We start from the raw sequence: 12,699 nt of genomic DNA, 5'->3' as shown, positions 1-12,699 counted from the left end.
CTCCAGATCCAGTTCCAGGTGCCGAACCGAACGCGGAGCCAGTAGGTGAGCGTGCGGTGCAGGCAGAGCAGAGCGTGCAGCACCCGCCACACCAGCTCGTACAGCCCCGTCATACTCTCCGGGCGCCCGTCCGTCCTCCCCTCCCTCCCTCCCTCCCACACCCACGGGGCCGCGGCTCCTTATCTACCCCTGCGGGCGGCGCGAGCCATCGCTCCGCGTGCCCCGGTCCCCCGCGCCCGAATCCCTTTCTACTGCCAGCACCTCACCTCGCCCCCGCCGCCATCTTCCTCCGGCCTTGGCAGCCCCACCCCCGCTAGCACATATTCAGTTCTGATTGGTCGGCGTGAAACTCTGACGTGGCTTCTTGGGTTAGAGGATGTGGCCTAGCCCCGCTCGGCGAGGGAGAGCGCGCGCCTGGGAACTAGGTGGGCCGGCTTCCGAGTGCGCCCCCCGGTGGTTTGGAGGTTTAGAAGCGGACGCCCCTGGTACTTAGGCGCCGGACCCAGAAAGATGCCTGTCGTCATGGCAGGAATGGGTGATGGCAGGGACGCAGTGTTCCTTGGGTCCTGGGCATCTTATACCGTCTGTTTCCTCTCATGGTCCCGCTAGAAACTGTTTCCAAGCAGTAAAAGTCGTCCGAGTGGAATGGGAATTACAATAGCCAGAAGGAAACTAGGGGTAGAAAGTATCCATCCCTCAGTAAGTGTTGATGCTGGAACCAACCAGGGTCCCCTAAAGGAAGTGTCTGTAGAGGTGGGAGCGAGTCCCTTACAGAGGTCCTGCCACTGCTCTTTGATCAAACCTTCTAGGTAGACTGATTCTACCAAGAGTGAGAACGAGAACCCTTAGTAATGTTCCTGAACATAGTTCAGCCCGTATCATTCCCCTCTAAAGGGAAGCCTTTGCTACAGCGGTTCTCAACCTGTGGGTCGCGAACAATGAAAATACATCCTGCATATCAGATATTTACATTACGATTCATAATAGTAGCAAAATTACAGTTATGAAGTAGCAACGAAAATAATCTTATGGTTGGGAGTCACCACAACATGAGGAACTGTATTAAAGGGTCGCGGCATTAGGAAGGTTGAGAATCACTGGAGTACACGAGAGAGGTTCCACCCCTGGCAGTCCAATCACTTCATTCTTTCATTCATTCATTCAGCAAGCTGTTACTGGCTACCAGCACCACTGACCTCAGTCGCCACTTCTGTTGGATGTAAACGTCCATCCAGTCTTATCCCCTTCACAGAGCCTAGTGTCCGGTCATCTGGGCTACAAAGTGGCCCTCCAGACCAGTTGGGTCCTTCCCTGCAGCAATGCTGTGCCATTTTTGCTCTCTTTGTGCAATCCCTTCCCTTCACCCGAATCCCTGAATCCCAACTAGGTATTGCCCAAATCCCAACCCATTTCTCAAGGCTCATTCTTCAATGGAACTTCCCTTGATCCCCTCTCTCCCTTCTTGTAAATCTCATGGTGACTCATAAGTTTCATGGCTCTACTTATGGCACTTCCCACTTTCATATATATGTGGGTCTGTATATGTAACATTTATACATATTCTGTATTGTATTTTTATATGCTATATATTGGATTATATGTTTTCTCTCTACATAGGCATGTGTTATATAAATGAAATAAAACAATGCTGTTTTAGTAATACCTACCTAATCTTTGTTCTCTTGCACCTCCTTTTCCTATTGGGAAATATGCGTCAACATCTTGGCTTTGTGCCTTAATGTGTCAGTCACTGACACTGTTTCAACTAGTCTTATTTCCATTTCAAAGACTCACTTCATAATGGGGTGGTGAGGGTCTGAGGGGCGGGGGTGCGAGAGCGGCTGGAAGGGGTTAATGGGGGGGAAAAGGAGGACCTAGGTAATACAACAATAAAGATTAAACATTAACTAATTTTTTAAACAGACTCACTTCACTCTATTTTAAAACTTGAATCTCATGTCTATCTCAAAGTTTTCCTCCCTCTGGTATCTCAGCCTGAGGAAGTGAAGTACGGGTCTCTGGCTGCTCTGCCTGCTCTTCTGATGACGACAAAGAAGGGGAGAGGGGAAGGTGAAAGGTGAAGACCAGGAAAGCCTGCAGCAGCCTTCCTCCTCGCTGGCCAGTTATGTTCATCAGGATGCTCTGCTAAGGAAGCTCCAGGGCACCGCCGTCCCAATGAAATTTCCTGCATTTTCCACAGGAAACCCCTTCCCAGTATTGACACCCTGTCACATTGCTCTGATGTACTCACCTCTTTTTCCCCATGTTTGCCACTTCTGGGGTAGATTAGAACCATCAACCTCATCTCTCCATAGCCAATTCTCAGGTATGCAGGCTCAGGCAGGCTGCAACTTTTGTACTTCTCTGAATTCATAAATTTAAGCAAAGGGGTTCTTCCCTCCCCACCCCCACACCTCCAACATGCATATTCTGGCATCTCTCCACAATTGCTTGGTTTTGTTTCTATTAGACTAGCCAGTGGTAGGTTGACAGGTATCCATGCGTAAGGATGTTGGCCTCTCAATAGAAGTTATGGAGAGAACTTTGACACCTTTCAGTAGAGTAGGGATGGAGGTACCTGGTAGTTGCCCCTATTATTGGCAGCTTCTCTGCAATTAGGAGGTAATTCGAAGTCTTATTTTTAGCCACAATTCTGGGATAAGAAAACTAACTGCATATTATGCATATACATTCAATCCAAAGTTTATGAAATTCTCTCTTTTCTAAGTAATTACTTATTTTGTCATTTTCATAAAAGGAAGTGAATATGGCACTTTTAAAACCTTAGGAGTTCAGGATAAAAACCTCAGATTACTTAGATATATCTAAACTCCCACCTCCACTACCCACCAAATTCTACCAGGACACAAAGATGCAGAAAGAGGCCCCACAGCCTAGAAAGACGGTATTTATAGCATGCCTAATGTTTATAGGACCAAAAGCCCCAAACGCCAGTTTTTATACCATCCCAATTATGGCCATTTCTTAAGGTATAATCATGTAGACAAAAATCATCAAATCTCCCTACTAGAATTCTGAGAAAAAAAAAATATTCCTAAGAAAACAATGCTAATTTCTGATATGTGAAAAAAATAGTGTCAGAAATTATTATCAACAAGAAATATTACAGTTAAATGAAAGTAAAAGGCAGAGTCCAACCAAGATAAATATCAATAGATTTCTTTTTTAGTCTAAGAACCAAATAAAATCTAGATTCAACTATAATTAGAATGCATACTTACTTTAATTGAAATTTGGGGGTAGCAGCGTACAGGGCTGGGGAAATGTAAGGTGGTTCAGTAGCTCATCACCACGATAGAGGCCACCAAGCCACCTCATCCCACACCACTTGTGCAGCGGCCATTTCCTCACTGAGAGGTAAAGTCTGTTTCTGTATTTCCTTGACTTGGGGCAGACCTGCGTCTTCTCAGACCAGGAGAATGCAGCAGAAGGAACCCTGCATAATTTCCTAAATTAATTCGTAAGAATTCTTGCAGCTTGGGCCTTGCTGAGGTCTCTGGTAACCTCTTCCGGGGCCACCTGTAAGAAGTTGCACTACTGCCCTGAAGCTGCTGTGAAATGAGGAATCTCGGGCTAGGAACGTGGAAAGACCAGGTGAAGACACATGACCAACCTGTCCTCCTCTATTCCAGCCATCGCAAATACGGCACCAGATATATAACGAGAACCCTCTACTGACAGCTACAGTCTGTAGAAGAAGCAAAAATGAGAAGGATTGATGGCATCTGAGTAGATTACAGTCCGGGAAGAACATTCAGGAACATACACGAATGACTAATACTTTACAAAATAGAGGTCCCTTTACATATGTACAAAGTGCTAAGGAGATTCAAGGATAGAACGAGACTGGGAACAAAATAGTCAAGAGAGGGAATACCTATGAAGTAATAGGTTAGATTTCTAAGGATCAGTGACAGCCTTTTGACAGGTAGATAGGCATTTGCCAGGAAAAGGAGAAGAGGACACTTCAGGAAGAGGGCACATCAAGTAACCCAATTCTGGATGCAGCAAAGGGCATTTAAAATAGTGAGAAATAGATTGGGAAGCTTGGAAGTACACTTGGCAGTTCTTTTGAGTGTAAATGTGAGAAATCTGTACCCAAAAATCATTTCCTAAGACACCTCGTACACACACAAAAAGAGCTACAAAATAGATTTTTTTTGTGTTTTACTGAATCCTCACCCAGAAATCAATGCCATGTTCTGGATTACTTGAACTATCCCAATTGATATTAAGACCCACCCCAGATTACCCTCACTTTCAAAAAGGAACATGAAGGATGAATAATTAGATGTAAGGCAAGTAGCAATGAGATTTGTGTTAGAGTCACACTTTAGGGTACAAATGCATCATGTAGATCAGCAATTTTTCAACTGTTGTGCTGCAACACACTGGTGTGCTGCAAAAGGTTTTATAACATGCAATACCTGACTGTTTAGTCTGGGGCACTGACCTCTTTTCCCTTAGATTTTCAAATTTTAAAAAATGACAACAGCCAACACAACAATAACCATCCACTGTGAGTAAATAAAAATTACATCTATTTTTTTTTGTCAGAATGGCTAAAAGAATTCCCCTTGTTAACTATATTTTTTGTTGTGCTGCAGAAATTTAGTAATCAGTTTATGTGTGTCATGAGATGAAAAAGGTTGAAAATCTCTGATATACAGAGGGAAGTGGGGTTGTGGGGTGGGAGGAGATTAACCAAAGAATTTATATGCATATATGCATAGCCCATAGACACAGACAATAGTGTGGTAACGGCCTAGGGTGGGGCGAGGGCACTGTAGAGGGGGACAAAGGAAGGGGGGATGGGTGACATGTATAATAATACCAACAATAAAAATCCTATCTAATAAAGACGGAATATGCAAATTGACCATCACATGGCAAAAAGATGGCGGTGCCCACAGCCAATAAGGAGGGAATATGCAAATTGACATGACAAAGATGGCGGCAGCCGGCCAGGACGCTTGCGTCATCCTGCCCCAGCCACTCCAGGCCTCTGGGCAGCACGCGAAGGCGAAAGGCGGCTCCGGACCGGAGCAAAGGCAGTGCCGGAGCGAAGGCAGTGCCGGCAGCCAGGGGAAGAAAGGCCTATTCTTGCACGAATCTTCGTGCATCAGGCCTCTAGTATAAATTAGAAAAAGGAAATTGCTGATATAGATCGTTTGATAAAAATAGAGACATTCAGGTCCCATTCCCTAATTCGGTCTGAGCAATAATTGTGTTGACTCTGTATTTCTTATAAGCATCCCCAATGACTCACTCACATTTGGTCCACAGGCACTTTTTTGAAAAAACAGCCCAACAGTAAGTTTCCCACTATGACACCAATACAGCTGGGCAATATGAACAGGCTCCACCACTGAAGAGAATCATACATATCCAGATTAACATGGGTACAGGTATATTCAAGTGAGACCCAGGCCAATGTAGCCATAGCACCCAAAGCCCCCAACTCCAGTTTCCTATCATTCCTATTGTTGTCATTTCCCAAATTAAAGTCATGTAGGTAAAGTAGCCACATTTCCTTACTAGACTTCTGAGCTCAAGAAATTCCTGAGAAAACAACTCCTATTTCTGAAGGATAAAATAATTATTGGCAGAAATTACGATAATCAACCAGTATGTGTAAATGAAAATAAAAGGATCAGTTTGCTGGCTGATCTCAATCTTTTTCTGGGCTGTACCCAAAAGCCACCGAGGTTCTTTAGCCACCCTTCTTAAAACTCCTCCCCTTCTTCCACCATTTACCTTTAACATTCTGTCTCTAATGTTCTGCTTTAGTTTTCCTTATTGCAGTTATGATCTAATACGCCACATATTTACTTATTTATAATATTGTCAGAAGGGCACTAAAATGTAAGTTTCATGATCTTAGGGATTTTTGTCTGCTTTGTTCACTGCTGCACCCTCAGGCACAGAACAGTATTTGGTACTGAATAGCCATGCAGTTTTCACCAATAAATCAATGAATGAATGAATCAATCAATCAATCAATCAATTCAAACTAAAATAGGTAAATCAAAAGTCTCTTATTTAAAACAATTAAATTATCAATTATCTCTGAAAAATAATTAAACTTGCTTTTATAATAGGACATAAAGTACTCTAAGTCTATTCACTGCAATGCTCTATAAAAATCCTTTGGTTGTCAGCCAATACTTGGTCAGCTTGACTTCTTTGTTTGCATTACCAGTCTTTTGTTATTTTTTTAAAAAAATCAAGTCTGTATTATTTAAAACCCGTGAGTTCAGAGGCCACATTCTTGCCACATGTATGCTTCCTCCCTGTATCCCAGGGAAGTCGGAGCCCTGGACCAAGGTCTCCCAGAGCATAGTAGAGGGGAAAGGAGACTGATTTTAAAACCTGCTTGCTTGTTTGCTCAGTCCGAAAGCAAGTTTTAAAGTTAGTCTGTCTCCTCTGCCCTCTACTGTGCTCTGGGAGACCTAGGCCCAATGGGAAAAATAAAGTAAAATAAAATAAAAAATAAATAAAATAAAACCTGCTTGCTTAATTTTCTGTCAGTAGAGTATAAGATCTCTGAGACAACACTCAACCAACTGAGCCACACCAGCCGGGGCTGTGACTGGTTTTGTTTGTTTTCTTAATTTTATTTTTCAATTATATTTTACATTCAATATTATTTTGTAGACAAACCAATCTTTTTTTTTCTTTTTACAGAATATGAGAAAGGATATTTCTGAATCACAGCAATTCAATTCACAAATATATCTTATGTATATATACACACACATATATGTGCAAAATGTATGTAGGAATTGTCAGAGAAAGAACACTTGGCGAAGTTAAACTATTTAGCTATACTTTTTTCCTCCTCTCTACTGGAATGTAAAGGACTTTCCTTTAAAGAATCACCTCCCTGAAAGTGATTTACTTTTTAAAAAAATATACTTTATTGATTTTTTTACAGAGAGGAAGGGAGAGGGATAGAGAGTTAGAAACATCGATGAGAGAGAAACATCAATCAGCTGCCTCCTGCACAGTCCCTACTGGGGATGTGCCCGCAACCAAGGTACATGCCCTTGACCAGAATCAAACCTGGGATCCTTCAGTCCGCAGGCCAAAGCTCTATCCACTGAGCCAAAGCAGCTAGGGCAGTGATTCACTTTATAAGCAATTCACCACATTGCTTCACTTCTTTTGTTCCCCAGGCAATGTAGCTGTCTGTTGCATTGCTTTAAGTAAACATTGTGTGTCCTCATAACAGTCTCACGGTTTCTATTCCTTGAGTTCTTTGGCAAGTTCTGTGAATTATCAGCCCAAGGTATATTCAACTTTACCCCACAGGACAAATCATCATCTGATTAGATCAGGCTGGCTGCCAGAGATGTTATAGCTCAATCCAAGATTATTCTAATACCCTGTACGAGGTAGTCAGACCTCAACCCACCCTTTCTGACAAAACCCCACACTTATACATACCTATCTGATGAAGATTAAAAATTAAAAATTGAATTGTAGCGTCTTTGGAGCACACGGGCAATTTGAGTTATTGAACAAAGAATAAAAGATTAGTTTCTGTCCTTCAGACCAATTCTCCTAAATCATTCTTTTCCTCAAATCTTTATCTCTCAGGAAATTCCATTGCTTTCAGGATTTGATTGATACCCAAACCTGACAATTAGAGCATTCCTCAACCTTATCTCCTCCTCATTCTCCCACATTCTTCTTAAATCCCATGTCTCTATGAACTTCTCAATTTCCCAAATTCAGAATTTCTCTCCCTCTTCTCACAGTAGTTCCTCACTCCCAAACATTTCTTGCTATGACCATGTCACTTACATGTCACTCCCTGCAAGCCTGAGAGACCACAGAATGAAATGTAATGGTGGTGTATTTTTATTTATTTATTTATTTGATTTTTTTACAGAGAGGAAGAGAGAGGGATAGAGTTAGAAACATCGATCAGCTGCCTCCTGCACACCCGCTACTGGGGATGTGCCCGAAACCAAGGTACATGCCCTTGACCGGAATTGAACCTGGGACCTTTCAATCCGCAGGCCGACGCTCTATCCCCTGAGCCAAACCGGTTAGGGCAATGGTGGTATATTTTTAATTTCAAATTCCACTTGTCCGTTGCTGGGATGTGCTCTTTAGTCTTATGATTAAGACTCAGTTTTTCAGTGAGCCTTGCCTCTGAACTGTGCTTTTCATTTACTTAACTCACCCCCTCTTCTGTGGGGCAGGATTGTAGAGTGGGCTATTTTCCTTCCCGCAGGTCAGCTGGGCTCTGATAAAATCCCAATTGTTTAGGCTCCAGTGAAATAGTTTCTTTTGATGACAGGCCCTGTTAAGAACAGAATGCTCTGGCATATTTCAAAATGATTCCTTTCCTCCTCCTGTTGCCAGAAGCATGAGGGGATTTTTCTCCAATATAGTCACTTCAGAACCTGGTTGATTCAGTTCCTGGAAGTAAAACTCACAAAAGTGGTTTTGCCCTCTGGTGTCTGGGCCCCCAGATTTTTTAGTTCTCAGAGTTGTCCACTCTGAGCCTCCAGCAATTCATAAATTATATTCAACTCAGGTTTGCCTTCCACAGCACCGGCTCCTGTGGAGGTTGCTGCTCCAGTGAGTTGTAATTCTCTGTATTCTGCATTCTGTCTGTCTCTCCACTTTGGGGGCAGAAGTTTACCTTGTGGCCTTACTTCTCAAATGGATCTAAAAGGAGTTGTTGGTTTTTTTTCAGTTTGTCCAGTGTTTTACTTGTTGTTTTGATGGATTGACAACGTCCAAGCTTCTTATGCGCTGAATCATAACCCAGAAGTCTACCACCAATTGTTTTTTTAAGTTTTATTCAAGTATAGTTACATCCATTCATTATGAATTGTCTGTGGCAGAGTTGAGTAGTTGCAACAGAGACCACAAGGCCCCCAAAGTCTAAAATATATACCATCTGGTTGTTTACATAAAAAGTTGGCCAACACCTGACTTTGCAAACTATCTTAAGTAAAAGGCGCTATATTCAGATAGATTTATAGAGGATAAAAAGTACTTATGTAGACTTACAGAAGTATAATATTTCTAGAGTTCCCAGAAAGTAAAGAAACTGAACTATGTGCTAGTTGTTTAAGGAAAAACAAACCACTTTCTTACAGAAACTGAAAGGTCATAAGCATTTTTATACAAGAACCTAAAATCCTTGGGTAAATCATACTTGGACAGTTTGGGTTTTTAATAAATCTGTAAGTTCATTCCCTGTTTTTGTCTTCTCATTCAGAGACTAATTCATCTAAATTTCTTGAACTTTTTGTTCTGGGTTATTGGTCAGATTAAGCTTACTCTTACATAATGTTTAAAATTCAGAAAAAGGTAAAATTATATGTTCAACAGTTTAAAACTATATACATTCTGATGAACATTATAATCTGTAGTGTCATTTTAAATAGAATTTCCAAGGTTCTTAGTTAACTTTAATAGTTGAAAATAATATTAAATCAAGTTAATTAATTGGTATGAGTTATATAGATAACTTCTAAGTAATACAGAATACTGAAACATAGGCTACTAAGATATATATCTACATATTCATAGAGATAGATATATTGTATAGATGCACATACCATATATATATAATATAAATACACACATATATACACTAAAATATATCTTATGTATATATACACACACATATATGTGCATAATGTATACTTTATAAATAAAAGATTGACTAATTCGACTACCTAAAGGTTAAAATATTCTGTGAGGCAAAAACATCATAAACCAAGCCTAAAGGAAAAGGATGGTCTGGGAGAAAATATTAGCAATATCGTTGACAAAATAGAGATAATACCTGCTATACAAAGAAATCCTATAAACTGATTTTTAGAAAAGACAAAAAACTGAATTTTTAAAAATGAACAAAGGTTATGAGCAGGTCAAAAACAGAAGAAGAAATGTAAAGGCTTACAAGTATATAAAAAAATGCTCAACCTAACTAGTAGTCAGGAAAGGGAAAAGCAAAACAATGAGATACTGTTTTTTCACGCACCAGACTGGCAAAATTGTAAAGACTGAGCATATTGGTGCCTATTTGAAACAGATATCTACAAACATTACTAATGAGTTTATACAACATTTCAGGGAAGTAATCTGCTGGGATCCATTAAAATTAAAAATATACATAGCCTTTAACACATGGAATTTCATTACATTTTGAAATTTCATTACATTTCCAAGTGAATAATTATCATGAGCTATGTATAGCAGGTATTATTTCATTTAATGCATAGACACTTTTTGTTTATTCAGACAGTATTATTTTCAGTGCATTTGTGATTTTTTTTAAAAAGTAGATGATGGCCCGGCTGACATGACTCAGTGGTTGAGCCTTGACCTATGAACCAGGAGGTCACGGTTCAATTCCCGGTCAGAGGTTCAACTCCAGGTCAGGGCACATGCTTTGGTTGCAGAGTCATCCCCAGTAGGGGGCGTGCAGGAGCCAGTTGATCAATGATTCTCATCACTTATGTTTCTATCTCTCTCTCCCTCTCCCTTCCTCTCTGAAATCAGTAAAAATACATTTTAAAAAAAGTAGATGATGAATCCTAAAGGATCAGTGAGTACTACTGAGCCTGAATGATAATGACCCAACGCTGGGCGGGGGAGTTGTAGGGGTTTGTGTTGGGGGAGAGACTAGGTGAAAAGAAAGACTACATACTAAGTATTTTCTGAAACCAAGATAGATTGAGATAAGAATACTCTAGAGGCAGTTGTCAGTGACAATTTTGAAAGTTGAATAATGGCAATTAAATCAAATCCTTTATATTGGATTCGAAGAAACAGTGTTTTGTGAAAACCTATAGAGAATATTAGAACAATACCTTGCCTTAGAGAGGAAAATATAGGGAAATCCATTATACCAGCTCTTCCTTGTCAGAAACAGATACCATTTAGAATAATGGCAAGCCTAGGGCTCAGAGTTGGCACTGGTCATGTTCCTGAATCAAAATGTTAAGATAATCCACTATTATTACTAGGATGGCACCAGTTCTACCAGGCTTGTCATAAAACTGTGCTTTGGGGCACTTTTACCATTCCTCAAGGTTTCAGACCGATAAGCTGGTAAGAATCTAATTTTTAATGTTCACTACACAATTAGATGATGGAGAAACATTGAGTTTCTGGTTGACTTGTAATGGTAGTTATTTCATGTGTGTCCATATTTATTTAAGCAAAATCACCTAAGAGCAAAATCTGATTAACTAAATGGTGAGTGACATAGTGAGCCATGACCCCTAGTAAAATAGAGCTTTAAAAAATTATTATTCAGTTTCTCAGGACTAGTGAAATCTATGAAACCTATATACAAAAGACATGAGAGTTAAACATCAGCAGACTCCCTTACCCTCCACTATGGCTGTTGTATAATGAGGAAGCTAGAATGTTTGGCTACAGCCTCAACACCAGAATATTATTTGATGAAGGGACATAATAAACAACTATAGAGAAAAAGGACTCCTTCAGAGAAAGGAGTTTTCTGAGCATCAGCGTTGAAAACATCTTTTCCAACTAAAACCAGGGCATCCATGAACTTCCGCCTGCTGGAGTAAGGGAGGAGACCCACAGATGCTGCCAAGCAGAGATTTGAGAAGACGGGAGCTCCTCCGCAAAGCCTTAGCAGAAAGTCTGCACATCAAAAAAAAGACGAGTCTACAGCTTCCTGCTATAGCATGTACTGATTAGCAGAAATTCAAAAAGTCTGTGAGGGAAAACTTCTTTGAAGTTTATAAATTCTGAGCAATTCTGAGCATAAACTAAGAATGCCCTGAATGAAAACATCAGCACTGATAAAAGCTGTATGTCTGACCGTGTGTGTCCGTGTGTGTGTGTGTGTGTGTGTGTGTGTGTGTGTGTGTGTGTGTGGTGTGTGTGTGGTGTGTGTGTGTGTACCAGAAAGGAATATCAATGCCTTCTTTTCAGATCATTGACTGCAGTTATTCCTCTGGGCTTCCAAACTGAGATATGGTTCTCCCCACTTTCTCAAGGCTGAGTGGGAGACTAGTCTTTCATCTAAGAACAATCAGGCCCTCACAGGGTACAATTTAAAGGCTTCACACCAGATGCGTGTGACCAACGGAACAGCCAAGAGCAGGGCTATGACCAGGCAGGAAATGCTCAGTTCTGACACTTGGCAAACTGAGCAGGGGTGATTTGAGTTGTTGGGGAGGAGGGGCCCATGAGGGAAGAGAGGCCCTACGGTACCAACACACACTGTCTACTGCAATACCCCAGGGGGCGCTGCTTCCATATGCCACCATTGTGATTGGCACCTTGATGCTGAGCAATGTCTAGGTTTGGAGAGGGGCAGATTTGCAAGTTCTAGTTCTGCCATTTTCTGGGTGCGTCAATCTGCAGTCACTTCACTCCCATGAGCCTGAGCTCCATCAGCTGTCAAAGACTAGATTCTTTCTCAAAATCCTTACAGCTTCGGGATTCTGATCATGAATATCCAGCTAATGTCAGTGAGTATAAATTATTACACATCAAGCATCATTAATCCTTCTTAGAGAAAACTGTAGGTCTAACACATTAAAAAAGTTGAAGCCTCACACAATATCAAGAAAAATCATGAGTTCCCTTACTCCTGTGCTCCTGTGCTTTACGAATTTGGGATACCTGTCCATGTGCCAGGGAGTACCAGAAACCACAATA

At 41.1% G+C, this 12,699-nt stretch overlaps 1 protein-coding gene across 1 annotated transcript in view; it reads right to left on the bottom strand.

Annotated features, from left to right (window-relative positions):
• Positions 1-302, bottom strand: part of NUS1 (NUS1 dehydrodolichyl diphosphate synthase subunit) — a 23,301-nt gene extending 22,999 nt beyond the window's left edge. The window contains exon 1 of the mRNA XM_005859097.2: positions 2-302. Coding sequence (XP_005859159.1) covers positions 2-113 — 112 coding nt within the window. The 5' untranslated portion in view covers positions 114-302. The remainder of the gene's footprint in view (position 1) is intronic.
• Positions 303-12,699: the final 12,397 nt, after the last annotated feature.

Source organism: Myotis brandtii, unplaced genomic scaffold (genome assembly GCF_000412655.1).
Source record: "Myotis brandtii unplaced genomic scaffold, ASM41265v1 scaffold123, whole genome shotgun sequence".
Lineage (NCBI taxonomy): Eukaryota > Metazoa > Chordata > Mammalia > Chiroptera > Vespertilionidae > Myotis > Myotis brandtii.
Note: the sequence above shows the minus strand (reverse complement) of the source record. Positions and strands in the feature narration are given on the sequence as shown.